General features: G+C 37.9%; 2 protein-coding genes and 1 pseudogene across 3 annotated transcripts; 2 read left to right on the forward strand and 1 right to left on the reverse strand.

Annotated features, from left to right (window-relative positions):
• Positions 1–6,475: 6,475 nt before the first annotated feature.
• LOC131309917 (protein trichome birefringence-like 10) lies at positions 6,476–11,059 on the forward strand. Its single transcript, XM_058336632.1, has 4 exons — positions 6,476–7,377; positions 7,973–8,362; positions 9,621–9,779; positions 10,295–11,059. Exons 1-4 carry the CDS (start codon positions 6,908–6,910, stop codon positions 10,668–10,670), a joined length of 1,395 nt encoding a protein of 464 aa, XP_058192615.1. The 5' UTR covers positions 6,476–6,907; the 3' UTR covers positions 10,671–11,059.
• Positions 11,060–14,281: 3,222 nt separating this feature from the next.
• Positions 14,282–15,902, forward strand: LOC131316312 (NADPH-dependent aldehyde reductase 1, chloroplastic-like; annotated as a pseudogene).
• A 407-nt stretch (positions 15,903–16,309) lies between these two features.
• Positions 16,310–21,040, reverse strand: LOC131309928 (E3 ubiquitin-protein ligase RHF1A-like). 2 transcript variants are annotated; one of them, XM_058336645.1, is made up of 8 exons: positions 20,747–21,040; positions 19,098–19,144; positions 18,929–18,991; positions 18,676–18,766; positions 18,269–18,597; positions 17,943–18,038; positions 17,508–17,868; positions 16,310–16,680 (listed from the first exon to the last, which is right to left on the reverse strand). In XM_058336645.1, the coding sequence occupies exons 1-8, from the start codon at positions 20,891–20,893 to the stop codon at positions 16,669–16,671; spliced, it is 1,146 nt and encodes a 381-aa protein (XP_058192628.1). In that variant the 5' UTR covers positions 20,894–21,040; the 3' UTR covers positions 16,310–16,668. The 2 variants fall into 2 exon arrangements, with proteins under 2 accessions (XP_058192628.1, XP_058192637.1); XM_058336654.1 differs by lacking the exons at positions 19,098–19,144; positions 20,747–21,040 and having other exon boundaries at positions 18,676–18,835; positions 18,929–18,967.
• Positions 21,041–23,053: the final 2,013 nt, after the last annotated feature.

The following is a 23,053-nucleotide window of genomic DNA, read 5'->3' on the forward strand; positions in this document are numbered from 1 at the left end:
GAGAATACCATTTTATACTTACTTTTTGAAGTAACATACATAGCCCAGAAACTTCTGAAGGCAGCATCCAGCCTTATAAGGTTTGTACATTAAGCTCACTAAAACACGTGCTTATTCCTATTTTTGCTATGCTATAATGAACTAACATGCCTATTTTCTTTCTGGAGTTGTCAGTGCTTGCCAAATAGACCCATCTGTGTTAGCAATCATATTGTGCAGTGTCCACCACTAAGGTTAGGCTCTTAGTCATACTTTTTGCCCATTGTGTTCATTCTGCTTATTGGAATCAATATATGCTCATTGGTTATCTTTATGGAGTTTCAGTGTATCTCTTCAAATAGAACCATTTGTGCTAGCAATCATATTGTACAGTGTCCACCACTAAGAATGGGCTCATAGTCATCCTTGTTGCTCATCATGGTAATTCTGCTTGTTGGAATCAATATATTCCCATTTGGTCATCTTTTGCGTCCTACAGATGTGGTTTGCATCATAGAATTTTAGTGGGCTTCGTCAAATCAACACAAAATATTAGGACAAATCGAAGAAATATATTTAGCTTCTTCACTTCATTCTCTCCTATCTTTGTTATTTCCCTCCTGACATCTCTATATAAAAACATGATGGCATACACAACCTATAGGAGATGTACGAGTTCAGCAGCTGTTTTGAGAGTGGTCCGTTTGGTTCCTCCATTTGTTAGGTATTAGTCATTTTCGAAGTGATTAAGAACTGCTATTGCTATATCCACTCACATTTGAAAAGGCTAGGGAGCATAGTGATTCAGATTTCTGCTCATAAACATTAGGACCTGGCTTGCCATGACAAGCTAGCTAGAGAGTCTTTAGGTACGAGTGATTATTCAGTGCTTCTAGAGCACCGTCACACAGTGGTTGAGAACCCTTCCCCATCATATTTTGATATGGGAGCTACACACGTGCTTTGTGGTGGAGGCCACACTAATGTATGGTAGAAATGGGTCCGAGAGCACCACTTGGCGGTGCTCCAGGAGCACTTAGGCCCTGTTCCCGAAAGGGAAATAAGTAGACAATTTCAAGCTCAAAAATCATATGCTTACGCAAATAATTTTTCTATCAATATGGATCTTGTTTGATAGCTCATTGAGATATTTTATACGGTGCAAAAAAAATTGAAAATTTATTTTTTATTTACATTATTTTTGAGTTTGAAAATGTAAAATAAGTACTTATTTTTTAAAAATGTATTTTAAAACAGGGCCTCAGTAATTTCTCCTCTAGATACACACCACCTCACACTTTTGTGTTGGTTCCTTTGGCAATAACATAGTTAGTGATCACACTCCAGTAACTCCACTTGCAGCGTTTCACACGTTGTAAGACAGCGTGATGGCCAATTTCAGCAACAGCAGCCTAAAGCTGGTGGCTGAAGTTGAAGCCGAAGCCGTACCTCTAATCGACCAAGACTTATAAAAAATTCTCGGCGTCAAGAGAAGAGAATGCGAGTGGCTGAAAACTGAGCGTGAATATCATTTGGCTTATCTTTTTTTATTGGGTTTTTTTTTTTGTTGAAAACTTGTATAAGGGTGCGAATTGCATCCACTGATTGGCATTACTTGCATAAGTAAGGTGTTTTCTGGTTTTTATTTTAAAACTGTCATTGTTGTTAAATTCTGATGGCACAAGTATCCGCGTGGTTTGAAATTGACTAAATAAAAGTAATTGACTATTGAGGAAAGTGTTTTAATTTTTCCCGTTGGGAAAATGAATGTGTTTGTTCGACACCATGTGCATCGGCCTTACACACCTTCTTTTAGGGCCTTCATTGGCAATTGATATTTTGCCCCACATAGTAAGTGATACACGTTCAAATTTCCTTTTTATAACTCAAGCGTCCGGACCAATTTTTTGCGCACTTCGACTAATCTTCAAAGGCCCAACTCCACTTCTCACTTGTAAGAAGCCCAATGAAAGCCAGAGCAAAGCTCTATATGCTCTGACCGCAAAGGAGTTGATAACACTTGGGTGGTGTTAAACTCGAGACCTTAGGTGAAAGCTAAGTTCAGGTAGATTAGCAATGAATTTGGTTCACCAAGGTCAATTTTGACTCCTCGCATCATCTGACCATCTCCACGAGGGTATTAGCAATACCCCTATGGGCCGGCTTATTCATCCCATCGGACTACTAGTCCAGATGCTTTTTTGGTTGGCAAACAAGGGCTTGAGAGTCCCTTAGGATTGCTTATCCAATCCCAAGAGCTAAGAGGTATATCAAACCGGGCCTAAGTCCCTCCTGAGGGCTAGACCACCAGGCCAACTCCTTGGGTTACGTTCGAAATTTTTGAACTACATAAGGGTCTTCTTGTTACATTACAAGGACTATGATTTGATTTTTTGGGTACAAAAATCTACATAATCGTTCGGGAAAATGATGGCCAATAACGTGTTTTGATAATTAATATCCGCCAAGGACATTTTCAGCATTAACAAATGTTCTTAGCATGTTTTTGGTGGGTATTAATTATCAAAACACGTCATGAGCCGTCATTTTCCCTAATCTTTAATGGCAGACAATCCTTTGATTTGAGCTTTTTGTACATTACCCGTGAATCACGTATGAGATAGCCTTCAAGTCTCCCTCGACTAGTCATTTTCTTGTGGATCAATAATCTGAGATCGCGGATCAAAAAAAACAAAAATAATCTGAGATTTGAATTGACTAAGGCGTCACATTAAGCTTTGTTGGTATTAGGGACTCTTGGCCTGCTTGCTTATTACTTCATCGATCGTACAACGACTGAATTTGGCCCCATTGCATTCGTCTTGACGAGAGGCTCGGCATTTGGACTCTCTTGAGAATTGAGCTGATATTCTACCAAAAGAAAGAAAGAATTGAGCTGATAAACGAGTGTCGAACACGTTGAGCAATGAATTATTCAAGTTTGATTTGATGTCATAACGAGTTTTAAATAGATGTTCGGGTTTGAGTTATTTACAAGTCGGATGGTAACTCCAGACACAGAGTTATATTGCCATTTGCAATAGCACCTCCCGCTGACGGTAGTGAAGCAACTTCAGGGTTTGATAATGCTTAAGGCTATTCAATCTCAAAAGAATTTTAATCAAGCCGATCATGAGTCGATCTCGGATACCATGAATTTTCAAACATCATGAAGGTGAACAAGTCAAGTAGTACCATGTTCAAGTTTGATTTGGAAAAGTAAAATTTCAGTTTTGTTTCGTCTTCACGCAAGTACTCAGAACAAAAAGCCCCTATTTTTTTTGTTAACGAACATATAAGAAAGGTATAATCTTTTTCTCTTAATATAATAAAGGCAATTAATTTTTGTACTCCTTTTTTATCCTCTTTGTGATATGAATTTACAATGTTTGTCCATCCGAGTTTGAAAGAGTGTATATAAATGAAATATTAATTTTGTAAATTTACATCACAAGAAGACAAAAAAATGAGAGTGTGGTGGTAAAAAAAGGGGAGTGCGAAATTTTAAAGAATCAAACAAGCATTCCAACTTGAAAGAACATGATTTGTTCATCTTTTTTCTTCATCAATCGATAAAAGAGATCACTTATACCATATATGAAGTACAATTTATAAATCCGGGACACTACATTAATTATAAGAGTCCACAAGACAACTAAGTCCAACAACTCAACCAATATAAGAAATAAGCCGCCTATAGGATAGAAACAAAGAAAGAAATGAAAAGCCCATCTAAGAGAAGAACACTCACATGCAGATGGGGAGATTCGATTCATTCTAACTCCTGGCCTCAAAGTGAGATGCAAGAATTCTGACCGACTAAGCTAGCCCCAGTTGCCTACGTGATTTGTTTATCTGCCCTACTAAAAAAACGTCAATTAATCGTGTTGTCATAGTTGTGATCAAATTGGACCACCATGAAAGACGAATGTGTGAATTGACATCAAAGGATAAATTGATGCTTGACTTATGTGAGGGGCCACTCCATTTCTCAATTCTCTATCATATCCTTCTTGATCATGCAGTTGCCCAAAGTGAGATGCAAAAGTTCTGACCGACTGAGCTAGCCCCAGTTGCCTACGTGATTTGTTTATCTGCCCTACTAAAAAAACATCAATTAATCGTGTTGTCATAGTTGTGATCAAATTGGACCACCATGAAAGACGAATGTGTGAATTGACATCAAAGGATAAATTGATGCTTGACTTATGTGAGGGGCCACTCCATTTCTCAATTCTCTATCATATCCTTCTTGATCCTGCAGTTGCCCAACCCATTACCCAAGTATAATAGCAAGACAACCACCACGGCACCACCATATAATGTATTATGTTATCATGATGGTAGAATGAGATTCAAGTTTTCAAACCATCAATTATTTGATGTTTATCATCTTGGAATCATTCTTCAAGAAGTTTAGTTGCAACCACTCTCATAATGGCTTTGAATCCTTTGATCATTAGTTGGACTCAACTATCGTACACATATCGATTGATTTTGATTCGCTGATTAAAAATCCGTTCGAGATTGAGTTGTTATATGAACATGCTAAACATTTTTTTTTTAAAGTTCAAATCAAAATCTATCAAACTGCGGAGCACTAAACTCATGGTTTCAAAAATCAATTGACATCAATAGTCTAATAAGCACATCAGTTTTAACATATTTTATAAACTTGTTGAGTTTTTCAAACTAAGGGGGCATTTCCGATAGTGAAAAAATTTGTAGATTTTCATTTGTGGTTGAGAAGTTGTTAAGTATTTTTAGTAGTGAATGAGTTGTTGATGGGTTTGTAAGTAGAGTTACTGCAACAAAAAGAGTTTTTGTTAACAATTTTTTGTCAGTGGAAACAGAATGGTAAAATTCTGAAACTTTTTTGTTAGTGAAAACGAGATGATAAAATGCGTTAAGTTTTTAGTGTTTTTTGGTTAGTGAAAACACCCCCTAAGCAATACTTCAGTATTTGTTACTTGGCTCGTTCGGCTTATTTATCGGTCCTATTTTTGTCGTACTTTAGTCTTTAGGTATCAATAGTGGGCATTTGGTTAAATTTCATATTACCCCTTCATTCTTCTTCTGATTTAGGGGAAGATTTCTGATTGGCTATTTAATTTAGTTTTTCCATATAAATCAAAATGAAAACTGTAGCCAACCAAAAACTGGTGGTGGTATAAACAAGTGATTTTAGACATTATAATATTTTAGAGTGGGTAACGGGGCGGGATAAAATCGTCCGACACTAGAAAATTTGACAAAACCCTCCCCGATCAGGAGAGGTTCGGGGCGTGGCAGTGCCAGTTCCCATCTTTACGTAGGTCCCGTTCGGCTAAATAAATTAATTGGCTTATTTTTTTGTCTTTATTCAAATTTTTTTAGTATTTGTTAGTTTTCTGTCAATTTTTTGAGAATTATTGCATTGTCATGACGGGAGAAATCTAAAAAGTAAAAAATTATGATCGAAATCTAATTTTTTTGAATAAAGACGAAAAAATTGGCTTATTTTTGTATTTATTAAAAAAAAATTATGTTTCGATCGTAATTTTTTACTTTTTAGATTTCTATTGTCATGACGATGCAATAATCCCCAAAAAATTGACAAAAAACTAACAATACGAAAAAAAAAATTAAATAAGAACAAAAAAATAACTTAGTTGACTTATTTAGCCGAACGGGATATAAACACATAAATCTTCTATCCCAAACCCGATACAACCACCCATTAATAACTTTAAACAAATGGATCATTTACCTCCGACCCAACACAACCTATGAACCATTTAAACAATTACACTACTTTCAATTGAAAGGCAACATTTAGGCCCTTTTGCCTAAATCTTTTAGACTTTATTTTCATTACCATTTTAAATGATTTTTTTCCAACTTTGATCAATCTTTTAATATTTTTTCGATTCTTTCCATCGAAGTAAACGATATGAGGTAAATATTTGACCCAACTATGACAATCTAGGCCCTTTTCGCCTAGTTTTTTTTGATTTTATTTTCATAATTTTACATGATTTTTTTCCAACTTTGATCGATCTTTTAATATTTTTTCGATTCTTTCCATCGAAGTAAACGACATGAGGTAAATATTTGACCCAAATATGTCAAAGATTGAGAGAAAAGAACAAAAAAATACCATGCCAAAAAAAAAATCAAAAAAAAGATTTAGGAATGTGATTTTGGCACTTTCATTTTAACCAATGACACTTCACTTTATGTTTTGCAATTTCACCTGATCAAGATACAAACTAAAGTGCCATAGCAAAAACCAGAGCGTGAAAATCAATTTCTATCGAGGAATGTTTTTTTTGAAAGGACCATTTAGGAATGTGAATACAAACAAAATCAGATTAACGTCAAAATAGTCACGCCGACAATAGTGTACTTTTGTCGGATTAGCTGAAAAAACCACTCTCCTCTAATCGCGCGTACCGTCCACGACCATGATTCATAAGAGTGAACCAACATCGAACGTGTACCGTTATTAGTCCGTTACCTTTCCTGTCAATTTGGGCCACGTCCCACCACTCTCGTAGCCCTCGATTTCTGGAGAGAGAGAGAGTGTGCGTTTTTTTTTTGGCCGTTTTCCAAACAGTGCATTTCCAGATTCTTTCTTGTTTTGAAACTTAACATAGTATCACCCACATAATCGTTTACAATTCATCTCTCTCTCTCTCTCTCTCTCTCTGAGAATTTAACAATGGAAGGTGCACTTTTCTCTCTCTTTATCTCTCCATGAATCCCACCTTGCTTTGCTTGCCACCCATCTTGCTCCCAAACCAAGTAAAGAAGCCAAGAAAAGAGAGCAAAAAAAAAGTGGAAATCATTCAAACCCAGTTCGCCATGAGTGTTGTTTTGCTTCTACACCACACCTCTCCACTGTTTCTCTCTCATCTTCTTCTCTGAATCTCTCTCTCCAACCCACATGCCCAAATCTACTTCTAACCCCCAAATGTCCAAAAACCCATCTCAAGAATTGGCAACAATGCCTACTTACTTCGATTACTTCAAGAAATTCAAGAAATTTAAACTCTTTGAGCCCTCTGTGGGCATATTGGGCTTCTTTCTTGTTACAGTCTGCATCATATGTTGTTTCTTTTACTTGGATTATAGAGCTGTGGCGAAAGGGTTTAGGATTTCAGGAAATTCTGATAGGTTTTTTAGGTTGAAATTTGGTGAGAATGGTCACGAGGACAAAAAGGTTGAGTTTTTGGCTGAGAAGGGTGGCGGGTGTGACGTGTTTGATGGTGATTGGGTGTGGGATGAGACTTATCCGCTGTACCAATCAAGGGATTGTAGGTTCATGGATGATGGGTTTAGGTGTTCTGAGAATGGACGGCCTGATTTGTTCTACACCAAGTGGCGTTGGCAGCCCAAAGATTGCAACTTGCCCAGGTTATTCATAATCTTGGTTTTGGTTACTTTGTGTTTTGAATTTTCAGTTGCCTTGCAATTGTGTTTGGTTGCTGAGAAAAAGTGGGAATCTGAAGAAGAATTTGAATTAGAATTTGATTCTTGAACTTTACTTAAAGAAGCATAAAAAACTTCCAATCAACTAACCAAATTACAATTTCTCTCATAAGGTCAATGTTCAAGTCTCTGGAGAAAAATTTCTCTGCCTTCAAATTTCTCTTTTTCTTTTTTCTATTTTAGGAAGCATTTGAAAATTTGAGAAGCTGTTTTGTATTTTTTTTTCTTTCTCTATCTACTGCTACTTACTCTTCAACTAGGTATTCTGACATGGGCAGAAAGTGGTTGAATCACGAGTGCCACTGTTGAGCAAACGATTACTGAACGTTGTCTTTTCTTTTGGTGCTCTTCAGCCCTACATTCCTTTCAGCTTTTTGTTGTTTGTCTAGTTCTTTGTATTGGAATCTTTGCTAATGAAATTAAAATATGATAGTCTAGTTGCCAAAGGGAAGAAAGATTTAGTTTTGTGATATGTAACTGACTACTAACGTTCTATGTTTCTTGATTACTTCCAAATCAGATTTGACCCAAAAGTGATGTTGGAGAAATTGCGAAACAAGCGGGTAGTATTTGTTGGAGACTCAATTGGAAGAAACCAATGGGAGTCCCTCCTATGCATGCTTTCTTCTGCAGTTCCAAATAAAGACTCCATATATGAAGTGAATGGCAGCCCGATCACGAATCACAAAGGGTTCTTATTGTTCAAGTTTGCGGATTATAACTGCACCGTGGAGTACTATAGGGCTCCATTTCTTGTACTTCAGAGCAGACCTCCTACTGGATCTCCACGAAAAATAAAAACTACCTTGAAACTGGATCAAATGGATTGGAGCTCTACAAAGTGGAGAGATGCAGATGTGCTGGTTTTCAACACAGGACATTGGTGGAATTTTGAGAAGACCTTAAGAGGGTAATTGGATTTTGTAGAAATACTTTAACTTTAGGCTGTATTTGGATCAAAGACGTGGGTGAGGAAAAGGAGAAAGAGATGGAAAAGTTGAAGGATCTAACCGTTGTTAGCCGTTGGATCCTTCAACTTTGCTAGTATTTCCTTTCCTTACCCGAACCCTTGATCCAAATACAGCCCCCGTCTTTATTTGCGTCTTTCCATCATGAACTTTTGAACTATACGGGTAGCTTTTAGAATTAGAGGTTTTACAGATTATGGATTATCAGACCTTGGAAATGGCTAAGAAATAAGTTTGTGTCATACACATACCATTCAAAAATTTTAGTGGAATCACCTATTAGAAGCTGCATTGGAGCATTACAACTTGGTTACGGGACATGGCCCAATAGTCGGTGGTTCTGTCCATTTGGTGACTGGCCTCTAGGTTGATTAATATCCTGGGGGACTTAAGAATCTAGGAACTTTGAGTTGGACTGGAGTAAGATGCCATGGTTTTGGCCAAGATTGTGGTTTGATGCATGAGTGAATCCCATTGGCTTCGTGTATGGTTGCTGAGTGATTATCAAATTTTGGTATAGAAGATATTAACCCTTACGCAGCAATGCTCATATTGGATGGTAGAAATCTCCAGGGCAAACTGGAGTGTGATTCTGTATTCCCATGGTTCTCCTGTTTGGACCATGGGGTGATCTGGGGTTATGAATGTTAGTCCTGATCCTGATTAGTTATTCAAGTAGTAATCACCTTACATTTTCCAAGATGATGAACTGGTCCCTCATGAGAATCTTGCATTCGTGGAGGAATAGGAACCATTTAAGAGTAAACAAACTAACAAAGTAGTTGTATCGAAAATAATTGAAACGTTCACTTCCCTGTGGAGAATCCCTCACCAAACTGAACACTTGGAAAGCAGTGACAGCAAAACTCCACTGCAGTTACAGGATTCCTTTTTCTGTTGTATCTCTTTGATTCATATATCCAACCATATCCTAGCATCTTTTCATCTACGAATGAAAATGCAATGATACCTGTGAGTGTAGTCTCTTGCAACAAAGAAAAACAAATACTGGATACATATTTTGGCCAATAACCCTGCCATGTCAGGATGAAGGGAGTTTGGAAGATGATGTTAATTATTCAGGAGGATTCCATAGTCGTGTGTTTATTGGAAGCAATATGTTCCTCTTCTTTTGTTCAATTATGACTAACGAGTATTGTCACAGATGCTGACTTGAAGATTCCAACATGATGTGGACAGGGGTTGTTACTTCCAAGAAGGTGCAAAGGTGAAGATGGAGATGGAAGTTGACACTGCATACATCAAGTCCTTGGATACTGTGCTAGATTGGATACATCGTGAAGTGAATACAAGCAAGACCCAGGTTTTCTTCCGCACATACGCCCCTGTGCATTTCAGGTTGGTTTTCGTAATATTTTCATCTAGTGTCTGCATTCTTGCATTTTCATTTCCTTCCTCCAAGTCCACCAGAATTTGTTGATTAAGAAGTGGACTTAGGACTCCCAACCATAGGCCTGTTTGATGGACTGGTTTGACAGTGCATCGCCACATCCCCCGTATACATGGTATCATGTTTTGGTGGGATTGGCGGTCAAATTTTGCACATTAATGGTGGCTGTTGTTTACCTATGGCCTCAGGCATACATCATTGGCACTGAAACATCTTGATTCTTATGGCCGATGGGTACAGAACCAATGGAGGGTCATAGACTCATCATACTCTTTGGCATTTTGTTAATTGCCTCTTTTCCAACATAAAAATGTTCTTACCATTACATGGACAAACATTCAAGTAGCTCTGTCCTATATGTGCATAAGCATGATTGCCTATTGCCTTCTGCATTTCATTGTTTCCCGATATTTAATTAGTAGAGATTCTCTATAACTGAAAATACTTAACATGTAATATGCAGAGGTGGCGATTGGAGGACCGGGGGAAGCTGCCACATGGAAACACTCCCAGAGCTGGGCTCCTCATTGGTGCCACCCCAAACGTGGGCCCAATACAACATACTCGGTAACGTTTTATCATCTCACTCAAATGCATCGAAGTTAGGGACAGTGGACGTATTGAACGTAACCGTCATGACTTCGCAAAGGAAAGATGGGCATTCATCTCTATATTATCTGGGTCCGAAGGGAGGACCCGCGCCTCTGCATAGGCAGGACTGCAGCCATTGGTGTCTTCCTGGAGTCCCTGATACTTGGAATGAGCTTCTTTATGCTTTGTTCTTAAAACGTGAGGATAGTCGGAAGCTGAATTCATCTGCATTGCAAGCACTAGTATGATTAGTGAAGAGAATCGTATTCGAGCTTTTCACCAGTGTAAACAGTACATAAATGGAAAGGAGAGCAGGAAACTCTTTATCTTTTTCGAAGTTTAGCCGATGGGTTTTGGCTTTTTTGATCAAAGAAGAAGTCCAGTTTTATGGGCAAACCGGTGGAGAGGGAGTTTTGGTATAGAATATTCTTTAGAATAAGAACACAAAGGTTTTGTTTTTTTTGGATTGTACCAAATAACAATTACATGGTGCTAAATGTGCTTTGCCATAATTAAGGCTAGGAGCAAATTTTGTTTGTATAATTAAGGTTTACCAGTGGAAAATGTAATGCTTATGGTACTTCAAAGTTGTATGCTATGCAAGTTCCATTTAAGCAAAGCACCCCATATTGAGCTACATGGCTAGTTGGTTTGCAATGATTATTGACTTGATGTTTTGCCTGTAAAGAAAGTTTTTGATGTACTTTCCGCTGCAGTTTTTTTTTTCCCCTAAGCTTTCTTAAAAAATAAGTACTTAATTGTAATTTTTAAGTTTAAAAATAATGGACTTACTAAAATAATTTTTTGTGCAATATAAATCTTGTTTGATAAATTTTGATGAGATTTTTTGAACGATGCAAAAAAATAAAAAAATATATTTTCGTAGATATATTATTTTAAATTTTAAATTTACAAATAAGTGCTTATTTTTTAATAAGGCTTAGTGGAATAGCAATCTAGCTCTTGCTTGGAACAGGAGAATTGGTTGAACAAAACCAAGTACCTCTGGAATTTGACCATTGTAATAAATCAACAGGTGGTACAGTCTCATTGGTGTCAATTGGTCCTTTCAACTTCATCTCAACTATGTCAAACCACAGTCATTCTTTCTCAACCATTCACCATCATTAAAACTAAACATATTTCAATCTAAGATGCACTAGAGTAGGTCCTGTTCCGCTAAGGTTTTATTTACCTCTTAACGAGACATGTTATTTTCTCATAATACATCACATTTTTAATTTAAAAATAAGTACTTAGGTTCCGTTCTGCTAAGATTTTTATTTTTAAAGTATTTATTTCTCGGTTTACATCATTCTCTCATGATACATTACTTTTAATTTTAAAATAATAATTACTTGAAAAATAAGTACTTATTTTAGTTAGTAAACTTAATCAAGGTATAGCAAATTTTTCTTTCTTGGATTTTTTTTCATTTTTTTAAGTTTTGTCACACCCATGTGCTAAGGGAGCGTGTCAAGTTGTCAACCTTCACTTCTTCTCTTGAGAGAGAGAGGAGCATTCACAATTAAGAATTAAACTATCTTGTATCCAAAAGTGCTATATATGTACAAAGAAATGTCACCTGAAAATGACCCGAAATACACTATTTATGATAGACCATCTTGTAGAATTGTGTGGGCCTTACCCAGATTGACAATGACTCACCAGCCCACATCTAGTCCAGCCCATATTCGCGTTCCCAGTCTTTTTCAAGCACTAGAATAACTTGAGCAAAAAAGAAAGAACTGAAGTTGACGGAGCGAGATGGAAGTAGCCGTTGAATCTATGGAAGATGATAATTCTGTTTTTTTGCAAACTTAAACAAGCAGGTTTCTCTCCTAATCATGGACGACGATGGATGACCCCCGTCGCCCATTGTCCTTCAGCTTCTCTCTAGGTTTCTAACTCACCTTGATTCTATTTCACAATTTCAATCACGTTTAAGCATCATTTACGCGAGACGTTACATGTGACACCAATCACATCATCCTTGCAATTTTATCTGTACTCACCTGGAAAAGAAACTCCGGGAGAGTGTGTGTTACTAATAGTTCTTAGTTCCTTCTACCCTTTCACTTGAGAAAAACCGTCTTGCACGGTTTCGGCACTCTGCTAGAGATCCTCTATCTCCAGCTTGTTCGTTTTGGTATTTGGATTTTCGTTTTGGTATTTGGATTTTGAGTAGAGAGAAATGAGATTAATGATTGGAGAAAAAATATATCGGAGATTGTGCGCAAAGATAGAATCTAAAATTCCAAAACAAACAAGGTACAAGATTTTGTGTCATCTTGCCCGAGATATTGAAACATTCATAAAAGGAGATCTATACATTGCAACGACCCGTTTTAGTTGACCTCACGTGGCTCAAAAATTTAATCTCAAATTATACAATAACTCGTCGCGAACCATTATATCCTATTTCTTTTCAACTTTTCCCTCCGATGTGGGACAAATGGGGGCTCACAGACAGATTTTGCGGATAGAGGATCCGTGCTTCTCAGTCTCTCCCTCTCTTTCAACTTTCCAGGGTCGGCCCAAATGCAGAGTTTTTCTTATACACAACAAAACAACTGGAGGCAAATGAAGATCAGGAGAGTCCCATCCGAGGTCGAGGTTTCCAAACAGGCATTTTGTTTGTTGTAGGTTTTTTGTGGGTCATAAGACACAGACTGCCACCTAGGAAAGCGAAAAATCCCAAAAAAAGAAGGCCAAACCTTTGTGGTACTTTTAAGTTTGGACATGCCTCAAAGGCCATAGGCCAAAATTGTCTCATTCATTCATCACCCAGACTGCCACCTAGGAAAGCATGACCTGCACTCTTTCATGGCTGATTCGGCATTTCCCGGTCCACCTGGCTCGGTTTTCTTCGTTACACGTGTTTTATGTTTTTGTCTAGAAATTCCTCATCAAAATTCTGGCTGTGTATACATTTCTGATATATATAATAATATACTATAAATAAATGTATGCTCAACCCACTTCCCTCGTAAGTCATAAGCTAAAGCTATTAATATTTAGCACTCTTTCGGATTGTGACTTCTGTGATGAGAGAGAGAGAGAGAGATTGCATCATCTGAGGAGGAGCAGAAATTCCCACCACAAAGCCAAGACAGGCAACCGGGGGAAGAGCATGTGATGAGCCCAACCCCACAAGCCATAAACCCTGACCACAAGCCTTCCAACAAGCTTCGTGTAAGCTTCATGTATAACTTGTTCAAATCTACCCAATTCGGAGGGGGATTAGAAACTCACGTGACCAGTTTACAGAACTCCAAAACCAATTTGAATACGAATGTATATTTAGTCGTTCGATGCATGTGAGTTTCATATGAAAATCTGAGATTCATACGCATTCAAAGTTTTAAACAGGGATATCGGAATACGTAATAGTATTGGCCGCAGTGTAATGGTATAGGAAGCATGAAACGATAAGTTGTTGTAGTCGACTAGTAGTGAATATTTAGTAACCATTTTGTTTAGGGAAACCAAATAATCTAGAGTGCATAAGTCAACGTAGCGATCGATTATTGGCACCGTGAACTGGTTCATAAATCACGAACGATCTGTTACGAAATAGGAACCGGTCGATATTTTAATCTCACTGATATACTGGAGTGCGACACTACCACAAAAACCAATAGCTACTAGCCAATACGCCAAGCAACGGCCAATATTCAAACTTCGCATGCATTGGACGACTCTGAATATTCAAACTTCGCATGCATTGGACGACTCTGAATATCTGGATTACTCTGTCTGAATTTTAAGCTATGCACCCCACTTTCTAGATACTGTTTTTAAGTACATGTTCAATGTGTTCATTCTATTTAGCAAAGAGAAATCAGTAGAGTATTGATGTGAAAAGACTTCATTCCCCCTACCGATCTTGTTAAAACTTCCATGCATACAGGGTAAGGTGGCGGTCGTGACCGGTGGCGACTCTGGGATAGGGAGGGTGGTGTGCTACGCCTTTGCCCTAGAAGGCGTAACCGTGGCCTTCACGTACGTGGCGGACAGAGAGGAAAAAGATGCTGAAGATACCCTCAGGATGATCAAAGACGTCAAGGCAAGCGATGCCAAGGACCCCATGCCGCGGATTTAGGGTACGATGAGAACTGCAAAATGGTGGTGGATGAAGTGATTGATGAATTCGGCCGGATTGATATTTTGGTCAACAATGCCGCGGAGCAGCACCTTACGAACACTGTTGAGGAGATTACCGAGGAGAGGCTTGACAGGGTTTTTCGAACCAACATCCTTTCTCAGTTTTTCATGGCAAGGTTAGACATTGCATGTCCCGAGGTTTAATTTGCAGCGCTCCGTAGCGTATCAGCTGCTACGTAACAGTTTTCTGACACACTAATGCCATTTTCCCATTACCCATTGGTTGCTTTTAAATTCACGAATTAGTTCACGACCATTGGAAATGCTATCGACTGCGCTATGGCCGATGTTGGCAAGTTGGCCAAGATTTCCTGTTTTGAAAAAGTCCTGTTCATTTGTCATTTTCGGTTGGTTATACAATATGGATGATCTTCGTTTTGGATGCAGGCATTCTCTGAGGCACATGAAACCCAGAAGTTGCATCATCAACACTACATCTGTCAACGCCTACAACAGAAACCCTACGGTGCTAGACTACACCGCAAAGAAGGGAGCCAGAGTGTCATTCACGAGAGGCCTGGCGCTCCAGCTGATAGAGACAGGGATTCGTGTCAATGCCGGAAGATAAGGTTGCAAAACTAGGGTCGGAGACGCCCATGAACAGGGCAGCGCAACCCCACGAGATTGCACCGGCTTATGTTTACCTGGCTTGCAATCACTGTTCTTCATACTTCACTGGCCAAGTTTTGCACCCCAATGGTAACTAACAAAGACTTCATTCTCTTGACTTTCAACTAATTGAGATTTTGCTAGTGATTGTTGTGTTTGTGTGATTGTGTTGTGCAGGTGGGATGATTGTCAATGCTTGATGCTAAGTGCAGGTGCTTGTTGCGTCCAAGGACGAGTATGTAACTTGGGCTCGGTAGTTGTTCTACGTACAGATGTGTATGACGATATAGATAAACGAAATGTACAAAACCCCTGTTGTGCAAAGGAATAAACGAGGGATCTACTAGCTAATGCTGTGGATACAAAGAAACAGGCACCTTCTGGGATACAGATATTCAAACAAGGATTTGAACACATATGAGCGGAGCCGTTCGCTTGAGTGGTCTCACGCGTATTGTGTGGACCCACGTGCATCGGGGATGGTCCTGGAAACATTTGTGTCCCTAGCAGTACTTGACCTCAAAACTCAGTCTCCATGTCTTAATCTACTTACCACTGCACGATTTGGTGACAATATATCCGCAATTTCACGATTTGGTGAGACTCTATAAACACACACATCAAAGTAAATACCAGGCATCTTATGAGCCCAAAGTTGTCTATTTTTTTCTCAACATAATCACAAACTGCACTATACAGTGCAGTTCTCTTAACTCTGAACACACGAACATCGTGACAAGATCGTGAGAGCGTGATGGGAAGGGCGACAAAGTTTTAACGATGAAGAATATATGTCCTACTGTAGTGTTGCGGCCAATGCCACTGAACTTAAACAGAGAACATGATAGCTTTTAGCACTTAAGAAATGAATACATGGTGGTGTTTCTGTATAATAATATGAGGATGTGCTTGTACGTATGCTATTTCATGTTCTGCTCATGGGTTCTACTGCTGATCCACGACTGTGATCTTAACGTAACAACTCTACTGGATTGAGATGTTATACCCTCGCTGTCAGTTAAAGGACAGAAGCAGAATGTGCCATCAAAGCAGGATCCTAAATCGCAAAATTGAGATACGTAATAGGATCGGTGTCATTCGAAATAAAGCGTTATCAAAAATTCAAAATACATTACGTAACAGATGAAAAGATATGTAATGGCCGATATTTAAAACCATGCAGAGTAACAAATTTCAATGCTCTTACATGGAACACTCTCTTACAACAATAATTTACTAAAAGGTTCGAATTGTGAATGTATAAGTATTGCAGGACGCGAACCAATCATCCCTTATACTTACAGTGTATTGGTTCATAGTCATAGACTCATACGTCACTTGCGAAATGGACTGACTGGGAAGGGTAGACACCAGCAATGGACTGACTCGGAAGGGTAGACACCAGCATAAATGCCTTTTTCGGCGGGAGTGGACTATAGAAGCCATGGTTGAGCACTGGTTTCAACATCATCAATTTCCAGTCTGCAAGGCGAAACAATGAAGGATTAGCCAAGTTAAAAGTAACACATCTAAATTCAACTCAAGAAAGAAACCTAATACTTGGATATATCATGGAAACAGAATCCTTTCAAGTCTTTGGTATAGAACTTTTTAAGTCCTTTCAATCTATTTAGAATGTGTCTTGTTCCTCACCTTTCTTTTTCTTCTGTTTTTAAGCTTTTGATTAGTTTCAACTGTATGAATCTGTATGAATTTCATGACATCAACTCTCTTATACTATGAGCGTCATTATCATTTTTCTAACTTCCTTAGCCGAGTGTTAGAGATTACCTTAGAACCTTGGCTCGTAAAGACAAAAGTACTCTCTCACACACACACACATCACAGTGTTTTACCTAGCATACGTACTCAAAAACTCTCAAAGCCCAGCAGAGAATCAAGTACACTAATGCCTTCTCGATCATAACTATTAAAACAAGCAAGCCACTGCATTCAAATCTTTGCACCAAAAGTTCTCACAAAAAAATCAGCTGATCAAAATGACTGATGTGACATGATGAATAAAACTGATTCAACAAACGTGATTCTGTTCCTGACATGTATGGCTCATCCCATAAACATGCAAAAGCAAGAACGGAAGCTATTGTATATGGAGAGTGCTCAAATCTTTTGCACTAAATAGGCATTCCCCGTGATGGAGCATTCAAAAATAGTTGTACACAAGAAAAGTACAGGGTTAGCCTGAAACAATGAGTGAATCAGCACCTATACAAAGCTGATGGCATAGTAACAGAACTCCAGAAAAATGATTTGTTCAGGAGATGGTTTTAAGAGTAACTTTGACAAACCTGAACAAGAGAAGCTTCCGACTGGCCTGGGATGATGCTCTTCACACAAGAGGATTCAACTGAACTCATACCACGCACATTTTTCCCAACAATTTCATTCGGAGACTCAGTAATTTCACACTCTTGCGTGTCTTTTCCTTTGTAAGATAAGTTTGAGGTCCCTCCTGGGGAACTGGATAAAGGAACAGAAACTCCAGTATGTTTTGAGTTAAGATCAAGGCGTTCAATCATACGTGCAACACCAGCAATACTTGCATTCATCTCGCGTTGAACTTCTCTTCCCAGATCTTTGACTGTGATATTGTGTGCAAGTTGCTTTTCTTTAACTACTCGGGTAAATTTTGAGAATGATTCCTTATACCTGTTGCAGAAGAACCAATCATCAAAGAGCTGAAGCAAGTAATCATCAGAAACCCAAACTAGAAAAACGAGTACCTGGCAGAAGCAGCTGAAAATTTAGATTTAATAGACTCTGAGAAAGCAAGTAATTCAGATGAGCTTGGTCTCTGTGGACTTTCTGGTGGCAACGGGCTGCAAACAACCCCAAATAATAACCATGTTGTAAGGCGTTGAATTATGCATGAGAAAGAACAGTATGGAGAAACAGAAGCAAGGTATGTATACTTGTATAGTTGCAACGAAATTCCTAGTAATAGTAGCAGCAAACTCCACCACTCAGGTTTAACATCCAGAAACTACTTTGTTATCAACATAACTCATGAATGTATCAAAATACAACGCTTAACAGTTTCGAAGGGTACCTGAGCTTAAAAAAACCATGTCTGTTACTAGCAGAGCTTGGTCCCGTATGTACAATGTTGGGAACCACAGATGATGGGGTTTGAGCACGGATGATAGTAGGTGTGCTAAAAGTTGGCGAATCGCCCTCTGAAAACTCATAATTGGAACTTCGGGGTTCTTCTGATGATGTAGTGGGTATATGCTGTACATCGGATAGAACCTGTGAAGGAGCAACAGCAAAAGATCTATGCCTTCCCCTTCTGCCAATATGACGAGCTCTGTGAGCAGCAGCAGCAAAATCTCGCATAATACGCTCCTCAAACTCTGACTCATCTGAATAAGAATTATCCTGAGAGGCAGTATTTTATATCAGCATGTGATGGAACAGAAATTCAAAGATAAATACATTCCCAACCACAAAACTCACATGATTGATTTCATAATCCTCGTGGATAATGCGAGCATTCCGCCTTGACCTCAAATTCCTCTCCTTTTCCACTGCAGCCAAAAGCCCTTGGCTAAAAGGCAAAATAACAGAAGAGAGACAGTCCATAGTCAGTAATTACTTTGTGAGATTGATTCCACCTCTGTGACATTATAAAAAGTCCATGAGTCAAGCAACACAAATCATCTGTTAACTCAAGTCAGTGTTGGTTTCTTTCCACACCATTATTATCTACCTGGCAGGGTCCTTCAAGACAAGAAGCTGCCAACATATGGGGCACTCTTTGCTTCTTTGTGACCTGAAGAGAAACAAGTTCCTTTAGGAGAAAGCAAACACAATATATAAGTAAGAAGCAAGTATTGAGCACGTGGGTGTCGAGTGCGAGCACTGGAATATTGGTCTACCATTCAAGAATACACTGGAGATGATACTCGTGTCTGCAAGTGGTGACCTGTGAAAACAAAGGAACCTCAAAAGGTTAATACTTCCTTGGGCCTACACAACTCTACAAAATGCAGTTGTTCTCAGATGTAATGAATACACCAGAAATCACAATTTGACGACCAATCAATCGATATGCATATTTAAAAATAAGTGCGATAAACTCATCATTGACCGATGGAATTCATCCGCTTAATTATATATGTCAAGTGCTTTGGAGCATAGAATTCAAATTCTTCATGCCACTAATATGATCATAAAAGCATTACAAAAGAGTCATCAAAAATAAAAATTGAAAGGGAAAATAAGTGATCTTCAATGCAGTAGATGATCGCAATATCGCACACTATATCACTATGGTTCCATTTGATTAGAGTGAAAATGATAGAAAATGCAAGAAATACAAAAACAAAATGAAACTTTTTGGTGTTTCATTACCATGAAAATAGTGGAAACTGCTAGATAGTAAATTTTCTTGTACAACCCATTTAAGCACGGTTACATAGCTTTCAGCCTTTCACTTTCCTGCTCAAAACACAAGGGAATTTTGTTTTATTGTGAAATTCACCCCCCTCTTATGACACTTCCCATTATGCCCATGATTTTTACTTTCTTATCATGTTCCGTACATATTGTATGATAAGAGTAAGTTAGCACCTATAAATATTTTCTTGCACGATTCTCATAAAACTTTCCATTTTAACCAAAAATGCTCATTTTCACTCTTCAACATAAATTTATTTCTAATCTTACAGACCGTAAATTAACTTCTAGTATTAAACCGACGGGAAAAAGGGGTTATTGCAAGCAGGGGCGGTTCCAAGGGGGGACTCAGGCCCGTGCACAACTCCAAATACTCTCGCATACTATACTAATTTTTAGTTTAATTAAGAAAATTTCTATGGGATTATGTTGGCGCAACGAAAGCTATAGATGGATTAGCCCAAGATTTACAAGTATCTTGCCGCAGTTCCAACTTCCACGACGGAGGAGGACATGCTTCCATGACAGAGGAGGACATGATGTGGCAAGCACACAAGAATAAAATATCAGAAAATTCTTCTCTCTGCTACGGCAAAATACTTGTAAATCTTGGGCTAATCCATCAATAGCCTTAGTTGCGCCAGCAGATTAGCCCCTGAATAAAATTTCTATATGTGGGGGGTAAAAATCTCCAAAATTTCAAGTTATCAATAATCTTTAGGTTACACGAATAAAATTAAATGGTGGTTGCGCACATCTCTTCTTCGGACCTCACGAGTAGTGATACGTACTTATAGAATATTATTATCAATATGAAGATACAACTGATTCGGGCACCTGCTTGACACAAATCCGCCACTGATTGCAAGTTGTAATCCAAACCAACGATGTAAAAGGCACAAATTGAAAATCCGAGATCACTCAAAATCCCCGTCAATACCAACAAACTCCACAATAGTCACCGGCGACAAAGTCTACGAAATTGAGCGGAGAAAAAGTCCAAATTTACCAAAATGTACAGTCCACCTTACCAAACATCAAAATGCAAAAGCTTAACGCGCAGAGGAATATGTATGTATGTATGTATGTATGAATCTAATAAGGTTGTGAGCATAAAAGAGGAACATACAGTGGGAGGATCGTCAGAGATGAAAGGCTCGAGGCATATACTGCACGAATCTTCGAAATCATCACCATCAAATGCAGCAGCAGCAGAAGAAGACGATGTGGGGAGAATGATCGGAGGATTTTGGAGTGATGAGATGAAATCGGACATGTTTATACAGTATTGAGGAGTGAAGAGATGTGGGGAGAGAGAGAGGAATTGTGGGGGAAGAAGAGAGGGAAGGAAGGGGGTGCAGAAAACGCAGGAAAATTCCGCTATCTATACGGTCGGTGCTTGGTAGAATTGAAATACTGTATTGAATCAATCAACTCTCTCGAAGGAAATATTATTATGTCATAATGACAAAAAAAAAAAATTTAAAAAAAGAAAATGATATTGACACTCCCAAAATTGATACAGGCACTCCAAATCGGTGTAACTCCAAAACTACTTTTCTTTATTTTTTGGAGTGTCTGCATCAATTTTTGGAGTGCCAATATCATTTTCCTAAGAAAATTTTGTCATGCATTTTCTTGTTCATTTTAAAAGGGACTTTTTATTGGAAAATTGGCATTTTTTAATTTTGATTAAAGGGAAAGTGACACGTTAAGACAACAGTATAATTACCCAGTTAATTCTATCTTTCAAAATTGTAGTCCCACAAAATTAGGACATTACTAAAGGACGGGTAATTTCAAGCTAGTCCGGACATTCTGTTATATATATAAAAAAAAAAGAGAGAAAGAGAGATGAGTAATTTCTTGAATAAAGTAATACCTTTCATAACTTTTAAAAATTTGTTACACCAATTTAAAGATTAATTGAGACTTTTAATTTGATGCAACTAAAATTCTAAAAAGTTATGGAAAAAAAAATTTGCACATCTTTTCGTGGTGTATGCTATATTTGTAGAGAGTACTTGATAAGTGTGTCAAGACACTAGGAAGGAAATTTTATGTGATGTTCATTGTGTGATTTTTCATACGAGATAAATAGAGTTTACTAAATAGGTGAAATTGCTCTCTTACCTTTTCTCAAAAAAAAAAATAGAGTTTACTAAAGTCTCAAGTAACGATCTAAAAGACACCTGTATTATCGATGTGTTTACATTAAGAGAGAAAAAAAAAAACTAATCGGGCATATGCATACAGCTAAAGAAAATAGTATATTGTTTTAATTTTTCTTCTAAAAAATATGATTCTTTCAAGTTTTTGACGTTGTTTGATCAATTTAATTTTTTCATGGACGATAAAAACGTCAAGGCTTAGAAAATGAAGAATTTAGATCGTCAAATGAGATCATGATGGGTTTCGTTTTACATCACATTTTGGATTCCCACATGTGAAAATCTTAATAGAAAAAGAGGACAAAAAGAAGATAAAGTATGAATTTCAGATTAAAACTTCACAAAGTGAATGCTAAATTAAGAATTTTGTTTATGTCATACCGCGAGGTTTTCTTTTATTGTTTGGTAGAAAAGAATGTAGTTATTTTTTTAAGATAGCCGGATGTCCGAACGACTTTGTGCGCACATAGATTAATTCTGCCGGATGTCCGAACGACTTGGTGCCCACATAGTTGGTCCTTTTTTTAATTTCCGTTGCACCCAAAAAAAAAAATGGTCCTTTTCACATACTTTAATCTCACATCATCGAGAGTAATAAACTACTCAAACGTAATTTTCAGTGATTAATTAAATAATTGTTTCAAATCGCTTCTAAAATAAATAAAGTTTTTTTGTGTGTTTCGGATTACTTGAATTAGCTTGACTTGGACTTTATTTGATCGGAGTAATTTAGCCGGGCCGCCGGCCTTTCATCTTTGACTTGAAACTGCATCAATAAATAAGGAAATACTCAAAGCAAGAGAAACTTTTATGTATACCGGGGATACCAAGGGAAATGGTATTTTCTCCGGTCCATTTTTCATTTTTTCAGCTATTTTTTGATCACATTTTGATGATCAGCTCCTTTCATTTTATAGAATTTGGTGAGAACCTTATTCATACAAAAAATCGTGTTCATCGGACTTTATTTGATTTATAATCGACACACGTGAAAATCACAAAAAAAAAAAAAATTGGGATCCAATTCAGTATTTTTTGGACCCAGTTTTGATTTTCTTCAAATTTCACGTGTGCCGATCATGCACCTACTAAAGTTCGATGAACACAATTTTTAGTATGAATAAGGTTCTCACCAAACTCTACAAAATGAATGGAGCCGATCATCAAAATGTGATCAAAAAATGGCCGAAAAATAAAAAATGGACCGGAGGGGATACCAATTTCCTTGGTATCTCGGGTATACATAAAAGTTTCTCAATAAGCTG

Source organism: Rhododendron vialii, chromosome 2a (genome assembly GCF_030253575.1).
Source record: "Rhododendron vialii isolate Sample 1 chromosome 2a, ASM3025357v1".
NCBI classification, from domain to species: domain Eukaryota; kingdom Viridiplantae; phylum Streptophyta; class Magnoliopsida; order Ericales; family Ericaceae; genus Rhododendron; species Rhododendron vialii.

What these genes read in the sequence shown, in the direction of transcription:
- LOC131309928 (XM_058336645.1), bottom strand. Translation starts at nt 20,893, where the DNA reads ATGTCCGATTTCATCTCATCACTCCAAAATCCTCCGATCATTCTCCCC. An exon ending in CATGGTTTTTTTAAGCTCAG is followed by an intron (nt 18,039 to 18,268) that starts GTACCCTTCGAA and finishes GGTTGTTTGCAG; the next exon opens with CCCGTTGCCACCAGAAAGTC. An exon ending in TTTTCAGCTGCTTCTGCCAG is followed by an intron (nt 17,869 to 17,942) that starts GTACTCGTTTTT and finishes CTTCTGCAACAG; the next exon opens with GTATAAGGAATCATTCTCAA.
- LOC131309917 (XM_058336632.1), top strand. Translation starts at nt 6,908, where the DNA reads ATGCCCAAATCTACTTCTAACCCCCAAATGTCCAAAAACCCATCTCAA. An exon ending in TTTGAGAAGACCTTAAGAGG is followed by an intron (nt 8,363 to 9,620) that starts GTAATTGGATTT and finishes TGATGTGGACAG; the next exon opens with GGGTTGTTACTTCCAAGAAG. An exon ending in TACGCCCCTGTGCATTTCAG is followed by an intron (nt 9,780 to 10,294) that starts GTTGGTTTTCGT and finishes TGTAATATGCAG; the next exon opens with AGGTGGCGATTGGAGGACCG.